This window comes from Podarcis vaucheri (assembly GCF_965113315.1).
Source record: "Podarcis vaucheri genome assembly, chromosome: 2".
Classification (NCBI taxonomy): Eukaryota; Metazoa; Chordata; class Lepidosauria; order Squamata; family Lacertidae; genus Podarcis; species Podarcis vaucheri.
The window spans coordinates 61,662,368-61,689,074 of record NC_138760.1 but is presented as its reverse complement, the minus strand read 5'-3'; the positions used below and the strand labels follow the sequence as shown (position 1 = coordinate 61,689,074).

At 41.8% G+C, this 26,707-nt stretch overlaps 1 protein-coding gene across 3 annotated transcripts in view; it reads left to right on the top strand.

Moving 5' to 3' along the window:
* FSTL4 (follistatin like 4) overlaps positions 1–19,708 on the top strand; it is a 371,489-nt gene extending 351,781 nt beyond the window's left edge. For 2 of the 3 annotated variants that reach the window (XM_082211563.1, XM_082211561.1), the window contains 7 exons: positions 373–507; positions 2,563–2,589; positions 6,374–6,492; positions 8,034–8,183; positions 10,603–10,710; positions 14,434–14,543; positions 18,827–19,708. In XM_082211563.1, coding sequence (XP_082067689.1) covers positions 373–507; positions 2,563–2,589; positions 6,374–6,492; positions 8,034–8,183; positions 10,603–10,710; positions 14,434–14,543; positions 18,827–19,529 — 1,352 coding nt within the window. In that variant the 3' untranslated portion in view covers positions 19,530–19,708. The remainder of the gene's footprint in view (positions 1–372; positions 508–2,562; positions 2,590–6,373; positions 6,493–8,033; positions 8,184–10,602; positions 10,711–14,433; positions 14,544–18,826) is intronic. The other variant, XM_082211562.1, reaches the window with a different exon arrangement.
* Positions 19,709–26,707: the final 6,999 nt, after the last annotated feature.

The following is a 26,707-nucleotide window of genomic DNA, read 5'->3' as shown; positions in this document are numbered from 1 at the left end:
AACTGTCAGCAGTCTCAATTCTGGAACAGTGAGTTCAAAAACATAATTGTAAGGCTGAAACCCTGTGTTGTATCCAACATAGTTGCCCTGTTACTGTTAACACAAGGACTTCCTCCTGCACCATGGAATTTCCTTTCCTCTTCTCTCTCTCTCTCTCTCTCTTCCCAGTCCTCCAGAACAGATGGGCAGGTGTGCAAGGAAAGGAAAAAGTCCTTGTGCTAACTGAATTACTTTGTTGGATAAAACCCTCTGGGCCTATTTGATTTCACTGGAACTCTCTGTCAAGTAACTGCGTTTAAGACTGCAGCCTAAAAACCTCACTTTCCAGACCTTGTTACAATTTATAGCTTTTGTGGATCTTTTTTGTTGCAGCAAATGGAAGCGAACTTCACATCAGTAGTGTTCGATATGAAGACACAGGTGCCTATACTTGCATTGCTAAAAATGAAGTGGGAGTAGATGAGGATATTTCTTCTCTCTTCATTGAAGATTCAGCTAGAAAGACTCGTAGGTTTAACTTTTACACACACTTTCTAAGCTCTTTACTATATCTAAGGTTATGGTTTGAGTTTTAAAACTGCGGACTAGGTTTTGCCTGAGTAAAGATTCACATGATCAAGCCTAATTTCAAAGTAGCTGTCTGCTTCCCATTTATCACAAACAATAGTTAATTAATTACGCAATTCTAAGGGACTTTGTGGTTCCATTCACTGTTGTTACTTAAAACTAGCAAACTCTGGTTAAGAACTTCCACATTGTTCCTTAGTAGTCTGCTCTAATATATAATGAGTCTGAAGCAAAGACGTATTTGATCTTCACTCCTGAAATTCTGCATGGAACATGAGGAATTTAGTGATGGGTAGACCTTCTCTATGGTTTGGAATTAAGCCTAACGCCCACCCCCAATTAGTTCAGCAAACATCCAGCACAGTGTAGCAGCAGCAAGAGTGCATTGGCACCTAGAGGTTTTGCTGCAGACTCTGCCTCTTTTAGCTTGTCTGGAACACTTGCTGCCATATTCCCTCTTCTAGTAAATCATTCAAGGCTGGGGATAATGCAGATGGTTCCATCCAGGTCAGGAATGTTATAGGCTGTGGATAAATCTCTAGACCCTGTTATGCTCCTGATGACACAATCTAGAACACACCAGGGATTAGAAATCTTCAAGCTTGCTGCGATTATCTTTATATCCCCATGATGTCCTCCAAGAGATCATTGATTCTGGGGCAGCCAGATCCATACCTGTGGGGTCACAGTATTATCCAAGGCCACCATGCCGTGGCCTTATTCTGATGGCATCTGCTGGGCTATGTTATGGCCTAGAGTTTAGGGGTACTCTTTTGCTCCTATTTTGGAGTTTAAAGTGTTCACAAATCAGACCCACACCACTAATGAAACCTCATGGAAGTCTTGCTTATAAAATATCTGCAAGATGTCTCCTGATTTGAAGAAATATGTGGAACACGATACAAGGTTCAGCTTGCATAGCAGGGAAGAATGCAAGATTTTTCATTGACAGTCATAGAATTACATTTCTTGCCATGCTAATTAAAATTGCAGTCAATTTGTATCTCTCATTTTCTTGATGCCTAAAGCTAACAAGGCACTGCTGCAAAAGAAAAATATTTGAAGCTATTTGTCTATTGTTTTCAAAACGCAACATAAGATTGGTCTCACAATTCTTTGTAGCATCATGGCAACCATTGCATAGCACTGTGTACAGCCAGCTTTACACATTACATTTCTAAGATACGCCAACAAGATATTGCATTAAAAAAATTAGTGCATGAATTTGACAAACATGTATTTTCAAATGGGCATATAATCACAAAACAACAACCCCTAGGCAACTGGGATTGACTACAGCTCCCTAACAAATGTGCCTTCAGTCACCATCGCACAATGGAAGATCAGCCCCAGGCATTTGTTCCACAAGTAAGAAATGTAAATAAATATTAGGGGAAAGAATAATAGTAATCTCCATAGCAAGGCTGTTTTTGACAAGAGAAGGCTGTAAAAATAAATTAATTAAAAAATAAAACTTTGAACATCAAAATGCTCATTAATGAATATTAATGAAAATAAAGTCTGCTTAGCATTATGATTTCTGTAATTATCTGTTAGAAAATGCATTGCATTTACAGCAAGCTTTCATGTGGTTACAGCTTCCATGTGATTCTACAAGATAAAAGGCCATTATTGTGGAAAGAGGAGAACTGTCTGCTCATGAAGAGACATGTTTTGCAATCTTTACTTAGGCAAAAATCAAAAATATTTAATTTAATGAGAATTTTCTCTCTATAAAAACTTTGATGTTTGCTGTGGGGGAGGGGCAATAGATGCTTCGACAGAAAAACTGAATTTGGTGAAGTTTGTTTTGTCATATTTTTACTCAAGTGACATCATGTGTCTGAATTAATACTGTAAAGCTATCAGAGGAAAAACAGTTTTAAAAAACCAGAATGTTAAATTCCTTTAATTGCTGCAATGAAATTTTGACAATGTTTTTTTTTTTCCTTTTCTTGATCATTTTCTGGCTCTCCCATTTCTCTGATGCTGCAGTTGCAAACATACTGTGGCGAGAGGAAGGTACTGCAGTAAAATTGTCTTGTTGTAGTGATAATGTGCTTGTCTGCTTTAATAATTCCATAATGGACCATTCTCCACTGATTTGCCACTAACTTTAGCAATGTCAGCAGGTCTCAGCTTAGCAAGCAGGCAAACCCAACAAATAACTGGTAGAATATTAGTGATGCAACTTTTCCAAAAGACTCTTAGGCATTCAGAAAGTTAACAACATTTGAAAACAGATTCTTAAGTAATTATCAGCAGAAACACCAGAATGAAAGTCACAATTTGCTATACTTTAAGTGGAATGTAAGTACTCTAATTTACACCAACAAATCCTGCTGTTCTTTGTTCATTTACATCACTTGAACAGATGTTTATTTTCTAGGCCACATATTTCAGCTCCATATTTTTTGCTAAATAAATATCAGAAAAGCTGTTGCTCTCCTTCCTTTCAACCATGTAGAACACTGCTTACTCCAATGACAATTGTTTATTCAGCTCGATCAGATTTATAGTGAATCCTACACTTCTAGTCTCTGTGCAGGTTAAAATAATCCTTAAAACCTTCATGGATTTACTTATTGAGGTCTGATTCATATATCACCACAGCAGAGCAAGACGTGTTTTCCTTGGCCTTATCCCATGTCACCATGACAATATATTAAAAAGCTGGACCACATGATGGAGCCAGTTGCCAAGTGTTCTTCCTACCCAACCAGGAAGGAAAGGTGATAGTTGCCACACCCCCATGATTCTAGCCTTCCGATCATTGCTGCAGCACTGTGGGACGATTCTGCAAAAAGACTCTCTTAAGTTCTCGCAGGAGCCCTAAGTATTGAGATATGTCTACAGGAAATTGTACAATGAATTGCCGAGTGTAAATATTTGCTGGGCAGTAGGAAATAATAGAATTTTTCCAGAGTTTCACATCAAGTGAATGCCAACCATATTAATTTGCATGTGCAAAAGCTGGTCAGGAACAGTTAAACAATTGGTTGTTTAACTTATTTTGCCATGTTGATCATGAGATGGCATGTCCTAGTGGTTCACTGATTGGGCATCTATGGCAGCTGAGATGAACTCAACGTTCCACAAATGGATGAAATAATTGGCCTGTGTTGACTCCGTCCAGTTAAGTACCTTTAGTATCATAGAATCACCGGGTTATTTCTTCTTCCTAGAAAAAGCCTCTGCAATGCTGAAAGGGCACTGGAACACACCTTACATGAACATGATATCCTGCATCGATCAAATCTTTCCTTGGAGTCAGGGAAGCAGGATTTAGCTCTACCATCAAAATACAGTTTTTTCACAAAATACTAGAGTGGTTGTTTCTGATGTTCTGGGCTTGTGTGCCCATTCAAGAGAAGTGTGCCATAAATGGGGAAAAGGTAGTTTATCTGTAAGATCTGGTATAGAAAATTTCAGGCTATGAACTTTTGTGGACTTACATAGATTACGTAAATTAAATAAACTCTAAAAAGTTAGTAGCCTGATATTTTTAAAGTTATTTTTAACTAGCATGCTTGGAACTGGCATATAGGAGGGACAGGGAGCTCTGTCCCTGCTCCAGAAACCTATGGCATTTCTATGCAAGGCATAGGGACCTTTCCTGCTTGGATTCTTTCCTTGGTCCTGAAGGGAAACTTCTTATCTTTAAGGGCTCTCTTCTTTAAAATGTGGTTACTTGGGGCAGGGTGTACCTAGGCTTAGAAAACTTGAGTAATGCAATGCTGGTTCTAATGAAGGCTAGAACATGGACTACTGCATTTTCCTCATGGAAAATTCACCAAGGCTATGATAATAAACCACTAATGCTTAAGCAACATGAAATTGAGTCATAGCATTACCATAAATATCTGCTTTAACGGCAGGGCAAATGAAAGCTGAAATGTGAACATGCATTTTATCAAACGATCATAAAGAACAGGGTGGTTAATGTGCATGAATCTGAATATAGGCACAGTTCACACTTACCATAAGTTAATGCATGATTGTTATCATTTGTTTTAAACTGTCCCAACTTTAAACATCTGCAGAAATGTGCACTCATTGCATCAAGGGCCAAATCCTGCTTTCTAATGTGTGTATTCAGTCCTCATTGAAATGAAGAGGAACTGTGTGCATGCGGCAAGAAAGGATTTTGGTCCACATTTGTTGAAAATGTCAGCCTAAGATATGCCTGAGGTATTTTAGTTCTTCAGCAGTGATGATAACGTAGGAATTTGCTAGCCGTGTGTTCAGAAAATGCATGATCCCTCACTGCAGCATCACATTTAAGGATCATTGATCCTAGATCCACTTTGATGCCTTAACTGGGGTATTTCTGTGGTATAATTCAAAGGCTAAACTTCATATATCAAATTCTCAGCACACCAAACGGATATAATAAAAGCTATATAATGTGCAAGTGTCATTGTGCTTTGACGCTATGGAATATACACCAGAGGACTCAATCTTGCAAATACTCATTTTCTATTGCATACTTGTTTGCAAGATCTGTGACTCCAGGAGCAGTTGTACTGAAAAGCATGATGAATTGCATCAATTTAACAGCAACAAAAAGCAAATATTGCAATGTTGTTACTTATTTTTTTAAATAAGCAATATTTTCATTATTAAATTGTCAGTGCACAATCTAGCCAAAGTTAAGCGCTTCTAAATCGAGCCAATTTCAGTGAGAGTACTCTCCTATACTTAATTATTTCCCTTTAAATAAATGGAAATGAAAAATGGTTACACTTTGGCTGAATTGTGCACTTTGTGATTACTTGATTTCCAATCTTGGAAGCATTTAATGTCATCCAGTAACTTTTCAAGTCTGAACAGGATACACAGTTTATTAGCTTAAAAACAACTATCATCCACCAAAGATAACTTTTTTTACAAATTGAGCTTTCATTTTCTGTACAAAACAGTTTACAGAAGTAAAACTATGGAAGTTTGGCAGATAAGTACACTATCAACTTTATTTGGGATGACAGAAGCCATTACAATACCGTATCTGTAGAATATATATATACATGTGTCGTGAAAGGATTACTGATGAGAGTGATTGAAAAGCATACAAGGTATTCATTACTGCATTTGCATGTAATGGAAAATGAAGTATACTAGAAACGTTTCAGGACATTTCTGATTAAGCAGAAATGTAGAATACGATTCTTTTACTAGAAACTCACTGACAGGCTATTTTCCCCCCTAAAGCTTCTGGAATGCCCCAGTTTTGATAGATGAGTGCTATTGCAATGCTAAAAGATTCCACATTTGTGAATTACAGTTTGCAAAATTTCAAAAATGTTTTTGCTTTGGTGGCTATAAGGATTTGCCCCAACCCCCCAAATGTCTCTAGGCCACTGGGGGGAAAGAATTACCCTCGACAAGTCAGCAACACCCCTTATTCCAAATTGTGTGAAATGCATGGTTGCATTCCAGCATTTGAAACATTTACCTGGAAAGGGCAAAAGTATTAGCAAACTGCTTCTAATGCAAAGGAAAGAAACCTGCATATTAATTTGATTGCAAAACACATGATCCCAAGATACTGTCTTACATTTGTAACTGTTACCACCAAGGCAATACATTTTTGAGCTTATCTGTACCTCTTTCCTCACACCTTGAAGCCCTACTTGTGACATGAACTTTAATTTTGTGAATGCACCAAAAGCATCCAAATCTCTAGGGGGTTTTTGGTTTCGTTTTGTATAGTAATTTTTATTTTTGAGGTTTAGCCTACTTTTTTTGTTTTCAGACAGGAAATTATGACATGTTTTTCCCCTTGCTTTTTTGTTTTCTCTTCAAGGGCTCAGTGTGGGAAACATGTTCTATGTCTTTTCTGATGATGGAATCACAATAATTCAGCCAACTGACTGTGAGATCCAGAGACACATCAAACCAAATGAGAAAATTTTCTCAAGTTATGTAAGTTTGGGGTAATTAATCTTGGTCTTGCATCAGGGATGTAAGAAGTCCTTGTTTTCCTTTCCACCCTGTATTTATCGCAGGCAGCACTGCTTTTCTGCCGCAGTTCAGCTTCTGTTAAAAACTACATTATTTTTCTCACTGCCTGCTGTGGCAAAATTGTGAAATTTACATATTGTACATGTAAAGAGGAATTCAGTGTTGTGCTATGTTGACCACACCATCTGCACATCCTTTCAGCGTGCTGGGTGGAACAACCCCTTCATCTCCCCTATGTGCTGGGGGCTCTCTCAACCTGCTGAGGCAATTTTAGGACTGCAGAGGGAATGGGGGGAGCCCCATCGCAGAATTGGAAATCATTGCACAGGGCTTCCACTGGTGGGACTTGTGAGGTGAATCCCTACCATAATTCATGCAATTATGCCAAATTTATAAAGTTTAGAACTGGAGTTTCACAGGCCTTCAGTTCCATACATTCATCTGGATAAACCACAATGTGAGGAGCACTTTTTCCTAGCCACCCAAGTTCTATTGAACTGAAGGTTGAGAAATTTATCAAGAAGCTCCTGTTGCCGAAACATATGGTTTACCTCAGGGTAGACTCTACCTTAACTAACTTAGGGCCCTGTATTGTGAACCACAAGTTCCATAACTCAAATTTGGCTCTCCCAAATATTCAATGGCTATATTATTGTTTGAATATAAATTTCAGTCTGTGATGGCTTAAAACAGGCGCAGGCAAACTCGGCCCTCCAGATGTTTTGGAACTCCCATCATCCCTAGCTAGCAGGACCGGTGGTCAAGGATGGTGGGAATTGTAGTCTCAAAACATCTGGAGGGCCGAGTTTGCCTATCCCTGGTTTAAAATAAAGCAGGCTTTGCACCTCAGTTTTGCATGTCCATTCTTCCCACGGCAAACTAGGGAACAAATTTCTACAACTTTGAAAAATTTGAAGATGTTTTGTGGGGCAGGGAGCTGAAGAATGAGGGCATCCTGCACTTAAAACCTTTTTTTTTTAATGCTCCATGTGCTCTTGCAGTGATGTGAGGCTCTCTGTGCACAGGCTTCCATTGCAAAAGTGTTTCCTGGAACATGTGTGTGACTATATGACATTGTGTGGGCATTCCAAGGAGTCCTGCAATGTGGGATCCTGTGTAGAGAGAATCTGGTGCCACTGCAAGCACACACATGGCCTTTATAAATGTTGAAATGCAAGAGAGACCCCCTCACATTTAATAAGGTAGAAATCCCAGCCAATGAAAATTCCTCTGAAGCACTACCACCTCCACCTCCCCTTTGGAGGTCTCTTCAACTTGGCCTCAGCCCCATCAAATGACCAAAAGACAGGTCCCCCAAAAGGTTTGCCAGAGAACTAGCTCAATACCACAGGTTAGATCTATTACTCTCAGCACAAGCCATACCTTCAAGGTCTCATTGTTTTACCTTCTATCGTTTTCCTCTGTGGCCGTATATAGCAGACTGCCTGGATCACAGCACTGAACCTAAACTTATTAAACCTGCTTTCATTATTTTATTTCAGGCAGAAATCTGTCCTAGAGTTGAAGGTGAAGCCATTCAGTCCTGCCTCTGGGCTTCCGCTGTCAATGTCAGAGACAAATATATTTATGTAACACAGCCAAAGTGGAATAGAATAATGATCCTTGATATCCAGACTCAGAAAGTCATTCAGGTAACTTCCCAGGGGCAACTGAATGCTTTTGGATGGGGGACAAAAAGGTTTCATACTGCCAAGAATTTAGCCTCTTCCCAAAGGAGGTTCTAGCTATTGACTTTGTTAGTAGATTTGTAAAAATACAAATCTGCAGCTGGGTTAGCAGCATGTTAGGAGTATGGTAATACCCCATGCTCGACATCCCGAGGTGGCTACTAGAAAGAGGATCGTTACTAATCATGTCGCTAATAGTTTGACAACAACATTTTGACACTATAATACCTGTCAATTGAAGTCCTGTGTTAACAACATAGGTTGTAATATGTAATGCTGATAACTATATATGCAGAGTATTGTCATATTCTGAGGCTGCAATCCTCTACACATGTACCTGAAAGTAAGGTCCCACTGAACACAGTGGAAACTTACTTATGAGAAAGCAAACCCAGGATTGCAGTTTCTGTAAGTTTGTAATTCTATGCACTGAACTCTGTGACACTTTCAAATATGCAACCCAGATACTAAAGTCAGTTTATGGCTGGCATGTTAGGTCCTTGTCATGTCCACAACACCTCTTTCGTATTCAAAAGGCTGCCACAACATGGTCACATGGAATGGAAGCATGTGTAGATGAAGGGATTCACTGAGTGCTGTTCAGAAGACCTGCATAAGCCCTTGGTGGGTGTAGTAGTAGAGAGCCAGTGGGGTGTAGTGGTTAAGAGCGATTGACTCGTAATCTGGTGAACCGGGTTCGGGTCTCCGCTCCTCCACATGCAGCTGCTGGGTGACCTTGGGCTAGTCACACTTCTTTGAAGTCTCTCAGCCCCACTCACCTCACAGAGTGTTTGTTGTGGGGGAGGAAGGGAAAGGAGAATGTTAGCTACTTTGAGACTCCTTTGGGTAGTGATAAAGTGGGATATCAAATCCAAACTCCTCTTCTTCTTCTTGGTACTTCCGGGAGGCTGAGGAAGAGACTCAGTTTCATTGCTGACATTTGTCTTTTGGTGCTGTCAGCCTCCTCTGGAAGACAGATGTGAGGGCCAACTGTTTGTCATCTACCCCCCCCCCAAAAAAAAAACCACAACTGCATTTATGCCAAGCTCCTTGGAGTGTAGCAAAACCAGCACCACAAAATGCATTGTCAGTTAACTTTCATTTTTGCTTGTTGTTTTTGTTCTTAAATCTAGATCATTGTTGGTTTTTGTAATATTGAATCGGTTTGCCAAATTGTTGGTTTTTGCTACTTTGAATTTACTAACATGTTCTGTATTTTGTATTTCCTGTGTTCTCTGTTTTGAACATTTGCTGTAAGCCACTTTGGGCGCAGCTCATTGTGCAAAAACGGCATTTAAGCAAAACCAACCAACCAATCAATCAATCAATCAATCAATCAAGGAATGGTTGGCAGGGGAGGGGTGGCACAAGGCAGCTCATCTCCTGGCAGCAACGTTGCTGCTGCTTACTGAGAGACAGAGGGTGAGGCCAGTGGTGGAGGAAGGGGCTGCTGTGGGTGCAGGCTACCCCGGGTGTCATCACTGAAGGGGGCTGACAAAATGACAAAAAGCTGAATTTAAAAAAATAATTGGGCTGACGAAACTTTAGTTCAGTCAAGAAACGCAACGAAAAGCAGCTGGCACTGGGTGCCACACTGCAGGGGCCGGCACTTACCACAGGACCTGCAACATGCCTGAGTCACGCTTCTCTCCTGGGAGTGGCGTGGTGGCTTGAGCACCTGCAGGTTTGGCGCTGCCTGAAACAGCAGCGTGAAGCTTGCGTCTGCCCACCACCGCTCCCTCAGCCGCCCTACAGTGGAGGGAGAGGCTGCAGAAAGGCTCTACACAGCACGCCCTGCCCCCATGGGCAGCTCACCCTGCCCCCGGCTGCAGGACACATGTGCTGCACTGGGCACCCAAACAGCTAGCTATGCCCCTGGGTGAGGTGCTGGGGAAGTTGGCACTTTGTGGGTGGAGATCATTTAGTTGCCTGCCAGTGTCTCTGCTCAGTGCCAGACTCCCTGCCATCTCACCACTCTCCATTTCAGTAAGCAACAGTATCGCCACTGCCAGTACTGCTCCTAAGAGCTATGTGGTTCAAACTGCAGAGAAACAAAAGACACGGGTACCGTACTGGTGTGCCCCACCATCCATGCTATACATCTGGGTGTAAATTGTGTATAGATGACAGGACTGGTGTGGAAGCAGCTATGGTATGGCAGCAGCTGCTTTGCTGGCAACAACATACAAAGCAGGTCTCAGTATGCCAGCGTATTAAACTGGGTGCGTACAATGACATGCAGTGTATTGGTGTCTGACTTGGACATGAAATGCAAAATGTGCACAAAGGCTTTCTTAATAGCTTACAGACCCTAATCAAATGCATAACTTACATTCTTTTTCATAAGGAAGAGCTAATGAAACTGTTTTTTGTTTCTTTGAAGACCTTGGACACTGACCCTCTACCTGTAAAATTACATTATGATAAGTCACATGACCAAATTTGGGTACTTAGCTGGGGCGATATGAAGAAGTCTCATCCAGTTTTGCAGGTAAGCCTCTTACAAATGCAATAATTAATCACAATCTTCTTTTAGAGCCATTATTCTTACCAGCAGAAATTTAGGACTAACATTTCCTACCAGAAATCTTATTTAAATGTGAGCCTCAACTATGTCTCCCTCCCTTGTCCTTATCACTGTTTCTTTTGTTTCAAACACTGTTTCAAACACGCTGCAAATGCAAAGACCTGCACAAAGACAACTTTTGAATCAACCGTGTAGACTTTTTTATAGGTTAAGAACAGAGCTGATGGGGAAATTTATAAACCGGAAATGGGGGACGTGTGGCTTTCTGGATATTGTTGGACTCCAAGCCCCATTAACCCCAGCCAGCATGGCCCATGGTCAAGGAGAACAGGAGTCCCAAAATTTCCATAGTTATGTCCAGCCAGTGGAAAGGAGTAGCACTGCATAACTGGCCTGTTGGCTGAAGCATACCTGGACAGTGAGAGGGCAGGGGAGAGGTTTGGATGTACCAGCAGAGCCAATCAGGTATTTTTGCTGGTATGACCACATTGCCTCAAGGTCTCTGCTATCCTGCCCCACCCCCTCACCATCCTGGTGCACAGCAGCAATGCCACCCATTCCCACCAGCCGCTCCTATCTGGTCAGCCATAGGTTTCCTCTCCCTAGTGTAAACTAAATAATTCTTCATCTGCCAGTGTGAGAACTGGGGACCATTTTAATTTCATTATGTTTCATCTCAAGCAGTGTCCTTCACCATTTACAGATCCCTGATCTGACCTGAAACATGTAACTCATTTTTTAAAAAAATTATTATTATTATTATTAATAATAATAATTTTACAGGTATAATTAATACCTATCTACTTGTTCTTCTCCTTCTCCTTCTCTTTCATTTTCTCTCCTCTTTCCCAGTCCTCTTCCATGCTTCTCTTCTACCTTTTTTCTTTTCCAGACCACATTACAACACACCAATTAAATACCAATTAAATACCTATATTCTAAAAATCTCATGGTTGTTAAATTGGTTTAAGAAGAGCAAATGTGTCTTATGGCAGAAATGGAGCAAGCTTCATGAACTTGAATGCGTTGCTATTTTGCTATGCTTATTCCTTGCCTCATGGGGACTTCTGGTATGAACACTTTTCTCATTCCAGGTCTCTCCTCCATGGTCATAGTAATCTACAAAAATGTATATATAAACATATACAAAAATGACAATGGTTTCAGGAACAGAAGATCCTGCCTTAGTATAAAGGATTGAATTAGCTTACCTTCCAGCACTGTTATTTATGCTTCAGTAGGGCTATGGGGACGCAGGTGGCGCTGTGGGTAAAAGCCTCAGCGCCTAGGGCTTGCCGATCGAAAGGTCGGCGGTTCGAATCCCTGCGGCGGGGTGCGCTCCTGTCGTTCGGTCCCAGCGCCTGCCAACCTAGCAGTTCGAAAGCACCTCCGGGTGCAAGTAGATAAATAGGGACCGCTTACCAGCGGGAAGGTAAACGGCGTTTCCGTGTGCGGCTCTGGTTCGCCAGAGCAGCGATGTCACGCTGGCCACGTGACCCGGAAGTGTCTTCGGACAGCGCTGGCCCACGGCCTCTTGAGTGAGATGGGCGCACAACCCTAGAGTCTGGCAAGACTGGCCCGTACGGGCAGGGGTACCTTTACCTTTACCTTAGGGCTATGATAATTAAATTACATGTTTAATTAGAATTCCAAAGATCGTTAGTGCAATGTAGGCCATAAACAGAGAAAACATTTGTAGGGGGAAATTATTTGATAGATGGCAGGGTTATGGTAACTGATGCAACAGACTAGATAAAAGATGGTGGTATAGCTGTTAATGATCCACAATGAACACCCACAATGAAGTGTGGGTCTTTGATGATGCATTCTGCCATAGATTCAGCACCAATTATTTTGGGGGAATGTGAGACTAGGAACTTATATCCAAAACACCCTTGCACCTATTAATGGATATCATGTTAGGCCAAGGGTTCCTCTGCTAAACATCTGCATATAGTAAAGGTAAAGGGACCCCTGACCGTTAGGTCCAGTCACGGACGACTCTGGGGTTGCAGCGCTCATCTCGCTTTACTGGCCGAGGGAGCCAGCATACAGCTTCCGGGTCATGTGGCCAGCATGACTAAGCTGCTTCTGGTGAACCAGAGCAGTGCACGGAAATATTGTTTCTGCATATAGTAGTTGCTGCCAATAGGTAACAGACAGAAGATGTGCAGTATTGTACAAATTAGTCGGGCATATAGATAGATGATAGAGATAGACGATAGATAGACAGATAGATAGATAGATAGATAGATAGATAGATAGATAGATAGATAGATAGATGATATAGAGTGCTATGTTAGGACTGGTGGCAAACAGCTACCACACCCCAGCATGAAAACAAGCAGACCTTTAAAATGGTCACTGTACAAATGGGGACTTTAGACAGTAGTTCAGTTTGTAACTGACAAGTTGCTCAGTCTGAGGACCCAGACCAAAGTCAGAAGCTTCACAGGATCAGGTGGAGTCCTATTGGCCACTTTTGTCACTTTTGATCCCTGCAGAAGCATTAGCTTCAGTGATGGTGCCAAAGGTCAGCAGATTGCTCATCTGCAAGCTGCCATGATGACACAATGAACAGGTCACTAGAGTCCTGTTGGGAAAGTCCTCAATTGGAAACCCCTAACACCTGACGAGTTATTTCAAACACATATTAATGAAGAAGCCTCACTATCGCAAAAGCACTAGAGGCATGGTGGATACCTAATGTACCATACTCTACATGATTACATCAGAGGACTTTCATCAAGCAATGACAGGTTTCTCAAAAGAGCCTGACAGAAATATTGCAGCAGATCTTTTAAGGCTCTGACACTTTCTGTAATGAACTACTTAGCTGTAAATTCTGAAGATGTCCTGTTAACACAGAGAAACAGTCAACACGCCTAATGAACTGAACTTAGGCATCATATAAGCATTCTAAGGTTTGATTTTTATTTTTTTAAGTCTCATCTCCATATTTTGCTGGAGTCACAGGAGAAATAACAAAGTGAGCTTTTCATTATAGCAAAGAGCTTACATTCTTCTCAGAAATAACCTTTTCAAAAAAAAGAAATACTCACTCTACCTCATTCCATATATTCCCCCACTCCCTGGCACTGTAGATATCTTTTCAAAGAGATAATTAACTGTTGTGACTTTGCTGTCGGTCATTCAAGCCAGTGAATTAGCATGGTGCATTTAAGTGAGATTAATATATGTGAACCTGAAAACAATGTTTATAGCAGACTGTGCAGAAAAATTATGGAAGCGTTAGAGCTGGGACATTCTTCCCATGCCTGCATGATTGCATTGTCTTCTGTTATAAACAGCTTGAAAGCAGATGGAGAACTGTTCTCTTACCTTGCAAATGTCACATAATACACGCAAATGCCATTTCATCCTTTATTTCCAGGAACCAGGAAACCCAGCATTTTGCCCTATGAAATGCTGCTGGATACATGGGGGTGGGGGTCATATGAATATAAGTCAGAGGTTAATAAGCTATGACCCTCCAGATATTTTGGACTCCAACTCCCACCAGCCCCAGCCAGCATAGCCCAGTGGTCTGTGATGATGGGCATTGTAGTTCAACAGCTTCTGGAGGGCCACATGTTACCCACCCCTGATTTAGGTAGTCTAGAGTGTATATTTCAGTGCCTCATCTATTGTTCTATTTCTGCTCAGCATTTTGGTTATTCCTTGTAGGTAATACCAGAAGCAAGTACAGGAGACAACCAGCATATCATTCGCACCCATTTGAACGGGATGGATGATTATTTTATTCCACATACAAACCTCATTATCAATCACATCAGGTAAGAGTCCTCTGGGCCCCAGTAGTTTGTACTTTTAATCTGATGAAATTATGATCAATCATGATAATTACTTGCTTTGCTTTCATGGCAATCGCTGAAAGCTCCACCACATTAGAAAATATAAACCATGAAGACCTGCTCCAAATGGTTCCATAAGTTAGCTAAGAGACAAGAAACAGCACATGAAATAAGAAAGATGGGAAGTTCACAAAGAAGCAATGGGGGTAATAATGGCCAGCATGATTATTAGGTGCCAGGCAAAAATGCCCTTTTTATTTTCCCCTGTGCTTTTAACTTTGGATATATTCCCTTCTCCCTGCTGTAACTGTATTTAGCAAAGCCTTTCTGTGTTTTTGCTAGATTTGCATTACTTCCTGTAAACCACAAATTTTGAATTGAATAGCAGTATGGAAAACTTTTCAATAAACAGAGTTCTGGGTTATGCAAAATTTCAGCGGCAACTTTTTCTCTGCCTAGCTGAGAGCCTTTGCAAATGTTCTGCTGACATAGCTTTGTGACTCTGCAGCTTTTATGCAACCTGTTGGTTGTGCAGTGTCCAGGAATGCCTGTGGTTTGTTGAGCATCATCATGTTAGCCCAGTGCAATTCATTGTTATGTGTTTCGGTGCAGAAAAGCATTTCTTTCTTTATTTGATGATTTATTTGAAACATTTAACTGTTATTTAATTAAATAGCACCAGTGGTCCTCATACACACAAATGGGTATTAGTAAGTATACCATGCTATAGGGACGCGGATGGCGCTGTGGTCTAAACCACTGATCCTCTTGGGCTTGCTGATTGGAAGGTCAGCTGTTTGAATCCCTGCGACAGGGTGAGCTCCTGTTGCTCGGTCCCAGCTCCTGCCAACCTAGCAGTTCGAAAGTATGTCAAAGTGCAAGTAGATAAATAGGTACTGCTCTGGCGGGAAGGTAAACGGCATTTCCATGCACTGCTCTGGTTTCAGTGTTCCATTGTGCCAGAAGTGGCTTAGTCATGCTGGCCACATGACCCAGAAAAACTGTCTGTGGACAAACGCTGTCTCCCTTGGCCTGTAAAGCGAGATGAGCACCACAACCCCAGAGTCGTTCATGACTGGACTTACCGTATTTTTCACCCTATAGGACGCTCCGGCCCATAGGACGCACCTTTTTGGGGGGGGGGGGAAATCAAGGGGAAAAATTTGATTTCCCCCCAGGTTTGTGCAGCCGTCCCCAAGCTAGAAGAGGGAGACGGAGCACTTCGTCTCCCTCTTCTGCCTTCAGGGACAGCTTGGCCCGCTATTCCCCGAGCTTGTGGGGCTGGCGGGGGGGGGGAGAAGCAGGCTTGCTTCTCCCCCCCCCCAGCCTCCAGATCGGGTCGGGGAATAGCGGGGTGGCGGCGCTGCGCCTCCCCGCTGTCCCCAGCTTTTGGGTGCAGGCTGCTGCCCGCAAGCCTTGCGAGCCCGCGGGACATCCCACCGGGCTTGCAAGACTTGGGATAGCTTCCTGAAGCCTGGAGAGCGAGAGGGGTCCATGCGCACAGACCCCTTTCGCTCTCCAGGCTTCAGCGAAAGCCTGCATTCGCCCCATAGGACGCACCCAGATTTCCCCTTCATTTTTGGAGGGGAAAAAGTGCGTCCTATAGGGTGAAAAATACGGTAGCTGTCAGGGGTCCTTTCCCTTTCCCATGTTACTGCTTTGCTTTACTATATTTGCTGTGCAATCCTGTATATGTCTACTCAGAAGTAAGATCCATTCAGTTCAATAGGACTGTTCCCATGTTAAATGTGTACAGAATCTAATGTTTTTGAAAGGTTTTGTTAAAAGTCTTCAAGTGGCTTAATTCAAAAAAACTGCAGGTGTCACCTTATTACTCTCCAATCGCCTGTCCATTTCATTTTCTCTGCCTGTATTTCATCCATCCCACACAGCATCTTTCTGATGGATGTAAGTATCGCAACTGAATGAAACACTAAATCCCAGGAGTGTTCATGTGTGATCATACACTATGCAGGCTTACTCTTCAGGAGTAAATTGCCATGGCTGGACACTTCAGTGATGCTTTCAGCTAAAAAGAAAAAAGGTAGGGGGATATAAGCCTATTATATGGAGACAGCTGTGTTTTATAGGTGAAAACACAGGTCTGAAGTATGATTTTCACACAATGGAATGCTGGCAATTCGGTTGTGTAACAATTGTTCCAAAGCATGACCTCAAGAAACATTATGTGCTAGTCTTTTAGGCAGATAAGCCACCTGTGTGTGGAATACGGGTGAAATGGAGCAGGTTTTCTATTGTTTTTCCTTTGAGAATTACTCAAGGGCAAACATGGCTTAACATTTTCTTCCTCTCCTTTCCAACCTCTTTTTAACAACTTTCCTATAAGGCATGATAACACAATACTTTCAATGGGTGCAAGAGAATTCTATAACCTATGCAAAGAAAAACCTGCTACATCATATCAAGTACAGTAGTACCTCGTTGTGAGTCCACCCCATTTAGCATCCATTTCGAGGAACGTCTGCAGCAAACCCGGAAGTACCAGAACGGGTTACTTCCATGTTTGCTGCTCATGCTCGTGCAGAAGCACTAAATCGCGGTTCATGCATGCGTAGAAGTGCAAATCTGCGCATGCACAGAGCGGCACTTTGTCGAGCATCCCTTTCATTGAGCATCCGGGGCTCCGGAACGGATCCTGGACTCAAAACAAGGTACCACTTTATGTCTATAGGACATTAACGTTTTGTTTCCTTGACTTTCTCATATCCTTCATGGCTTGAAATACCACTATTCTATGCTATATATTCTTGAGGACTTAGGTTGGTGTTAATGTAATATATTTAGATTGTAGCCCCCTTGTCAGGGGCAGGCCAGCAATAAAACAGCCAGTGTCAGTGAAGTTAACTATTTATTCAAAGAAATTAAAACAGCACAGGCCTAGTGATCACAACTCTTACCAGTACCGTATTTTTCGCCCTATAGGACACACTTTTTCCCCTCCAAAAATGAAGGGGAAATCTGTGTGCGTCCTATGGGGCGAATGCAGGTTTTCACTGAATCCTGGAGAGTGAGAGGGGTCGGTGCGCACTGACCCCTCTCGCTCTCCAGGCTTCAGGAAGCTATCCGCAAGCCTTGCGAGCCTGGCGGAGTTGCCGCCGGGCTCACAAGGCGTGTGGGCAGCAGCCTGCAGCACGAAGCACGGGGCGCCCTCCAGAGGGCGACCCGTGCTTCGCGCGGGTGTCCGCAAGACTTGCACGGCTGGCGGAGTTGCCGCCGGGCTCGCAAGGCTTGCAGATAGCAGCCTGTTCTGGGGGCTGGGGTCGGGGAAAGCTCGGGCTTTCCCTGCCCCAGCCCCGCGGCTGGGGGGGAAATAAATTTTTTTATTCATTTCCCCCCCAAAAAAACCCGAGGTGCGTCCTATGGGCCAGTGCGCCCTATAGAGTGAAAAATAAGGTCTTTCCCCAATGAAGCAGTTGAAGGTCCCTGTCTTCCCACGGCTCTCCAAGGCTCCTCTCCCACTTCCTTCTACAGCAGCCCAAGACTCTTTCATCTTGTCTCTTTTTGCTCCACCCTGTTCATTTCATTCTGCTCCATCGTATGATTCTTCTTCAACCAGGATCAGCTTTTGGGAGAAGCAGGTATCTGCAGGGGAGAGAAATCCAGAAAACCCCAATTTGTCAGAATTGGATCCTCTTTCCTGGATCCAACCCTTTCTTTCTAGGGTACAGCACCTGTTAGCATGTGGTTTTAGTTTTAATATTGTCTACCTATGTGCTATGGTATAGTAGTTAACATGAGTCATATGATAAGCTGGGAACCTCTGGTTGAAATCACAGCTTAGCCATGAACTTGCTCTGTGACCTTAAGCAACAAAATGTGTCTCTGTCTAACGGACTTACTCAATATTTAATTTTATGTGGCCTAAGCATTCCACAGATACTGAAACAACTTACCCAAACAGTAAGTGTTACAGCTAGCCTCGGAAATTTTGGTGAGCTCTGAAAACCTTTTCATTTCCAGAACATTAATTTCATAAGGTCACTTCTAATACTCAACTCCTTTATTTATTAGGTGTGTCCATTCTCCATTTTGTTCTGTTATTGTTTATTAAATAATAAACATTTCAAATAAATACATACATATTGATGACAGCGTAATAGTGGCCTGCCTCCTAGGATTGCATAAGACTTAACAAGACAACATTTCTGCTCTTGGGCCAAGGGACACAAAGAATTGCTATTCTCATAACATCTTGTGGCATCTGTTTGGTTATATATTGTTTGTCTTTTATTTCCCCACTTCAGATTTGGTTTCATCTTTAACAAGTCTAAGTCTGTAGTTCACAAAATTGATCTGGAAACTGTGGCTCACATCAAGACGATCAGCTTCAAGAACTACAGCTGTTTGCCCCTAGCCATGGCCTATACACATCTGGGTGGCTACTTCTTCGTCCAGTGCAAAACAAACATGTCAGTACCAATAACTCCACAGCTTATAATTGACAGTGTTACAGATTCTGTTATTGGCCCCAACAGCGACATATCAGGTACTCCCTACATCTCCCCTGATGGACGCTATTTGGTCAGCGCAGATGAACAGAGCGGGAGGATCAGAGTCCAGGCAATAACAATCCAAGGGGAAATCAAGTTGATTTATGACTTACAAACCACCATGCACATATCCGATCTGACATTTCAGTCCTCTTTCACCGAAGGCAATCAGTATTATATATACGCTACTTCACATTTGCAAACAGATGTGCTTTTTGTAGAGTTGTCAACAGGGAAAATGGACGTATTGAAGAATTTAAAGGACCCTATCAAATCCAAAGACTGGCCCTGGAGTAACTACAACAGAATTATCCAAGACAGTGGATTATTTGGACAATACCTTATAACACCAGCAAAGGAGTCACTATTTATAATTAATGGGAGACAAAACACATTACGCTGCGAGGTTTCGGGTATCAAGAGAGGCAACACAGTGGTTTGGGTTGGAGACGTATGAAAAGTCAAAAGGAACAGAACTGCCATAAAACAATGGACTGATTGGACCTTTAACTGCAAAAAAATATATATATGCAGTAGCATTGTATATTTTTACACTGAGGGAAAAACTGTATAAGCTTCATGGTGCAACACTGGCCTACTTGCAAGGTTTATAATATAAGGTATGCTCTGCTAATAGGAATTGGTTACGCTGGGAATTTGTGCGGAAGTCGGACGTGACAGCTTGAGTTATGGAACATATACTAGGAAAAGGAATGATTTCTCAAAACAGAGATTGTATAAGCCACATTCCTTGGTGTACAACAACACTTTTGCGTTGAAAGGCTGATGACTTCTTAAGTTCCATCAGTATTCATTCTATTGGTCCAACATAACATTGCCTGTAGTGTGTGCCGTGTGGCATGAAGTCAGGCCTGTAGCTTAGACATTTTCACATGGATGGGCACACTGGAGAACTTTAGGCGTTTATCTACTTTGTTGAAAATGCAATCTCAGTCAAAAAGTCCTTTTTTAAGCTTTTTTTAAAAAATGAAAATGTTATTTATATTATCAAGTCAGGAAATTTAAATATTCAAACAGGTAAAGAAAAATCCACCCACCTTTAAAAATAATCGGGCTAAGAAGGTAAGTTGAAATATCTGGTCAATATTTTCATTTATGTTGCTTCGAAATGCAAATGGGGTGGCAATACCCCTACTTGCCCTCCAGTAGCTGCAGGCCTCCACGGAAGACATCACCCTTAACATCAAAGGAAAGAGGTAAGAGGTTAGAATTAAGGATTGAGGGGAGGGCGTGAGAGCATATTGTCACTGAAAGTAGTATTTAGAATGCAAAGAGATAGGAGAGAAACATACACTGTTTCTTTACAGGGAAACATAATTCAGGAAGGCTAACCCAACACCTTTCTGAGTCCAAACATGATGGAATTCTATACTGTCAGGTATATTTCTCTGTCTCACAGCAAGCACCTAAAATTGATATGGGCGAGGAATGTTTCTCCTCTTCGGTCCTAAGGAGAACATTTTTCAATTTTGTACGAGGTGTTTCTAAATAAAAGAGGTGGGGCAGATTTGAAAGCTAGAAAACACATGGGCAAATATGCAAATATCTTCTATGTAATCAGGAAAGAAAGCTTTATCTGTTTTTATTTTTAAGCAGCAGCTATCATTAAGTGTGCAAGATAAACTGCTATTTCAGCAGGCAGGAAAATAAGCAGTGTTGTTCCCAGTGCAGAGAGAAACGTTTCCAGAAATAATTTCTTCCCCTTCATTAAAAATTTACCATTACTCGAAGTAATTGGGTTCTTCATGAAAACAATAGCTATGTCTTGAAATGTACCCTTTCCAGTAGCCTATTTTTGTGCAGAAAACTTTTAGCTTTTATATAAATCAGGCACTTAATTTACATCTGTCATCCAAATGCCTGCAAAAAATGATTTTTTTAAAAAAAAAATGCTGCTGCTGTTCATTTTCTTCTCCCATTCATGGTGTTCTCATTTATAGTCAATTATCATTCAGTTATGCTGCTTTCCCCCCTATCTAAAACCAATTAAAATATATCCAACAATGCAATAGCAGACACTGAGAACTGTAAGCAGATTTGCCATAAAGAGATGTAAAATATATGTATCTTGCTAACATTGGACACTGCAACTAATCATAGTTGGAAAACAGAGAAGATGGTTATAAATGCAATTGGATATATAATAACCAATCCCAGTGTAGTCCAAGCAATCAGAAGTGAAAATATGAATCCTTATCCAATGATTTTTCATAGGTATTTTCAAGTTGATTTAAAAAATAACTTTTTGCAACAGCAATATTTGTTGCATCATCATACTTGGGGAGGGTGTTGTCACAGAAAAAAGAAAAGAGATCAGAGTTTGGCATGAGTTTGTTGGCTGGGATTATAAAGGCATTACTGAATACATATGGTGATCTTTAGAGTACTAGTTCTCCATTTTAATATGGAGGCAGGGATTCAAATAATGCACGAGAGGCTTGTAGGGCTATACAGGTTAGCCCAGGCACAGGTAAACTCCGGCCCTCCAGATGTTTGGGACTACAATTCCCATCATCCCTAGCTAACAGGACCAGTGGTCAGGGATGATGGGAACTGTAGTCCCAAACAGCTGGAGGGCTGGAGTTTGCCCATGCCTGGGTACGCCTCCTACCCTCCACTACAGCATTCCTAGTGGCCACACGCCCAACCAGCAACACATTTGGTGTACCTAAGGACTAGGCGGGACCCTATGCACCCAATTACATACAATCACAGAGGTCCCCCATGCGAATGGAGACCCTGGAGCAATCAGGTTCGTCTTTCTAATGGGGACCTTTGTGCATATGTTGATATACACATAGAGTCCCTTCTCACACGTGCTGAATAGGTGGATGGCAGAACAGCATGGATACTAGGAGCAAGGGAAGTGAAGGGCAGGATCACACATTCCTCATTTGGGGCATCATCTGAACCCCACTGTGGCTACAATTAAGATGAATTAGGATTAATCTGACACTAGGCTTTTGAACTATAAACATTTCTACTTGGTTATTCTTTTCCCAAGTGATTTCCAAGTCTATGCCTACAACCAGACATTTTAATCAAGACTGCATCTGCTCTACACGTGAGGACCATTTAGTACTCATGAATTTCCCTCAGGTACCTTGGATACTGTAGATGTATGTGGGAATGCTAGGGATTGCGAACCAAGAATTCTCAGTGGCCTCGTGAATCTTTGGCTCTTAGCTTTAAGCTAAGTACACCTTAACAATCAACCAAGCTCTGTAGCTTAAGTGAAATCATTCTGGTTGCTTTGAATGCTGAAGAACGAGATCAAATGAAGTAAAAAAGCACAGAATTCTTGATGTTAGCCAGAAACCCACTGCTTAACCTTATAGCAGAGAAAGTAGGGTGTTCCAGCACATATAGACAACAGAAAGGTGTGAGAGCTCTTAACAGGATTAGGTGGGGGCTGTGTCTCCTTTATCCCTTCTCCTCCCAGTTTGATCAGTGCTAAGATATACATAATTTTTTGCTAAAGCCTACGTAATTTTTCCTATGAGCCATAGGAGGTTAGAACCCGGATACCTAATATTGGATGTAGCCTCCATTTAGAAATATGCAGTGGTCATTAACGGTAAAACAAAATTGTATCCATACATTGCATCTCTTCTGGAAGGTGTTTTGACGGATCGGGGCCCTGCTCTACTGTCCCTTTTGTATGATTTCTTGAATATTTTACTCTGGATATGGTAAGTTTCCCATAAATGAAGACCTTTGTGGAATAGATATAGCAAAAATGTTACTTTTATATAAAAAAAATATTTTAAAAAAATGCTTGTAAATATCTGTTCAGGTAAATATTCTTGAAATTAAGATGTGAAGGATGTGTAATAGACTTCACTGTTTTTTGTTTATCTTAACACATTGGACTAGAGTTAACTCCAAACTTTGACCTTCCAAAGATGCTCCTCTGACTTTCCTCTTCTGCCCCCAAGGTCTGTTGATGTGTTTTCTAAATATCCTACTGGCTTGGTCCTACTTAGAAGATGATATTTAATATAGATGCATCACATGTGAACAGTTCCAATGATGTTTGATCCAATATGAAAAAGTGCTGCACATTTGAGCATCATTTTTCCTTATACACACTAAGATCACAAATTTATCTGTACCACAAAAGGTGTAAAATATGTTTGTCTCCTTTAAACTTTTTTTCCCCTTCAAACATATTAAATCTCATTTGGTTGCATTTTCTGATGTAATTCATTTGGTCTGCCACACAACATGCAAAGTACCACTTCATATTTATTTCTTTGCCCAGAAATTAATAGTCACAGTGATTAAGTGAAAGTAATTTAAATTGAACTAGCATGTAATTACTTACCCTAACATGCTCGTGTATCACTTGAGAGTTCCATTTGATGGACACTGAAATCAATGAACAAAGTAACCCATTTAAGATAAGGATCAAGTCCCTGAGATCCAATGCAATGCTTACGCACTGCTTAGATGAAATAAAGGACAATGCAAACTAATTATCCATATTACAATGGGTGATTTTTAAAATAATAAATTGACTGAAAAGGCAAGGCCAGAATTCAATTTAAACATTTATCATGTTGTATGCTTTGCAGCAGTCAAGATGGAGCATGCTATGGTGCAATTTAGATATTGGGGGGGGGGCCCTTGCACAGATCCCACAGAACTCTATAGAGCTTTGTTCCACCATCACCTCTTGTACGCATTCAGACAGTGCAATGAGCCGTTACAGAGAATGGGAGGCCTGCATCTCACATTCAGGCCATCCTTTCTGAGTGATTAAAGTTATGCTCCAAAACATGAGTAACTACGCAGAGGTGTCATGTTGGATAGGGATAAGGAAGTCCTATACAGATGCCACTTTTTAAGGAATGGCCTGTTGCACTATTTTCACACTGCGAATTGCTTTTACACATCTGCCAGGCAAGGGTGGGGTAGGAAGGAACAGTGCTTTATGGAAGAAGTACTGTATCTCTTTACTGAGATACTGACCCACCCAGAAGTGGCTTCTTAAAAAGCAGGGACATGATACAGAATAAGGTGCTGACTGAACCATCTGCTTCCCATACACCCTGGGCGATATCTTGGGGGAAACAGCTGGTACCAACATAGCCTAAGGGGGGTGGAGAATCACCTTCAAACAGCCTTGCATTTTCTTCAAGGCTTGTTTAATTAAGTCCTTCAGCGCAGAGCCCTCTGCATTGCATGGTGTCTTCGACACTTGTCAGACAGTCAGATAAAGTCAGTCAATACAAAATGACAGACAGGAAACTGGCCTGTGCTTGGCGAGCAAAACAAAGTGCACTTAGGCTTAGCCAAACAAGCCCTTCCAGAGCTTTGAAAGGTTAGCGCAAATTTAAATGCCCTTTCCCCTTAGAGCTCTGGCATTTCAAGAAATGCAAGTCAAATGAATTTCTCCGGAATTGTTACAGGCACGCTTCCTGATTTGTTCGAAAGGCACCTGTGTTCCAAGCTTTTTCCCAGGAACTCGAAGTCAAATTATGGCACTAGGCCCCTAGCTTGTATTAAAGGATAAGCATCCACTGGGGGATGAAAATCCAACCATTCTCTCGAGTGCCTTGGTATATTAGCATAACTGAATTGCAACAGTGGAGCAGCAGTGAGATTGGCATCCCAGTATAAAGCACTTGCAATCAGGCATTTGCCTGTCATGTAGGCATAATATTGCTGAGTAATCTCCTGTTTTGTGTCTATTGTCTGTTGAGATGCCCCATCCTTAGAAATTCTGTGGTGCTCCAATATGTCATGTGAAAGATCTGCACAACAGCTGGATTTCTGGTCCTTTGGTTCAATGCTATTCAAGGCATCAGTACATAACTGCAGGCATAAGCTGCAAACATAATTGGTAACTATACATGTACAAATGGAACCAGCTAAAAATGGAGGTGGATATAGACTGCAAGGAGTGATGCTGCCCTCTATAGATGCACCTTTTTCCATCCCCAAAAGCTTAACTGGCATTATTTGACACACAAGGCAGTGAATAGTCCTCAACTACACTCTGCAAGTATAGCAATTAATACTGGATAAATAATTCAGCATCCCAAGAATCTCAGTTTTATTTTTATAAATCCAAGTAGCTAGCCCTTAAGGTCTGAAAGATAGCAGTGCGTGGATAATGCTTGATTATTTCACTCAGGGAAGGAAGCTTGAGCAACTTTTCCAATTTCAAACCTGCTTAAGCTCAGTTCAAATGCAGCTTCTGAATTTATGTATGATGACTACCAACCATTCCATTGCTTTCTGACCCTCAGCAGCATACATAGCACAGATTAATCTGTGGTGCATGTTAATTCAATAAATCACTATATTGTAGCTGTACTAGCACATTCCAGTTTTAGCCACAAAAGAAAATGTGTTCAACAATGAATACCTTAACTCCTGAAGATGCCGACTCCTCTTCAATGATGTCTAAATACATAAAACTGCTTGGATTCATCTATTGCTTCCCTCTGTTCTTGTAATGCTCGACTGAATTTTTGTAATGTTCTATTCTCAGTGCAAAAAAATTGCTGTTTTGAAGGGTGCAAAGCGACCCACCACCACGGCACATATGCCTTCAGCTAGTCTGCCATTCTTGCACCTGTTTGCTACCATTATTCCCTTGATATATTGCTGCATTGGTGTCATTTTTTTTACATTGTCCACGTTCTTCTTTTCAGCACCAAGCTGTGAATTGAGTCCACGTGCTAATGAATATTAAAAGGTTCTTTTAAAAAATCAACATCCATGCACTAATGTGCATAAATGGATGGCTTTAATAACAGCTGAAGAATTAAAAGACCCTAATGCACATGTAGGTGGGACGCGGGTGAAACTGTGGTCTAAACCACTGAGCCTAGGGCTTGCCGATCGGAAGGTCAGCGGTTTGAATCCCTGTGATGGGGTGAGCTCCCATTGCTCAGTCCCAGCTCCTGCCAACCTAGCAGTTCAAAAGAACGTCAAAGTGCAAGTAGATAAATAGGTACCACTCCAGCAGGAAGGTAAACGGCGTTTCCCTGCACTGCTCTGGTTTGCCAAAAGCGGCTTAGTCGTGCTGGCCACATGACCCAGAAGCTGTCTGTGGACAAACGTCGGCTCCCTCAGCAAGTAAAGCAAGATGAGCACCGCAACCCCAGAGTCGTTCGCTACTGGACTTAACGGTCAGGGGTCCCTTTAATGCACATGTAAGAAAGTCCATTAAAAGGGCCTTTTAAAGTCCTGTTGCTGGGCACAAATGACTAGACTTCCAACTCGCAAGTGACACGTTAGAGACTTCCAAGTGCCTCCCTAGCACCAAGCATGGGGGAGGAAGCAACTTTCTAGATACATAGACATTTCAGAAACCTCCCAGTTTGGTTCAGCACTTCTCTCACTGTTAAACTGCAAATTGGAACCTTCTTGGGGGCAGGCTGTGGCAGGTACTATTACTTTTTTTGCTTACGCTATAAAATACCCTGAAGAGCTGGGGCAGTAGCTCAGGTTTACAGCATAGTACTTGCCCGGGAGTGCATGTGTGGTGCGTTACCTAAAGACATGAGTCCCCATAATTCTATAGCCCCGGGTCTGTGCTGTTGCCACGTAGCCCTTTCTGCAAGATCCAGTGCTTGAGGCTCAGTCTCTGTGATAGCA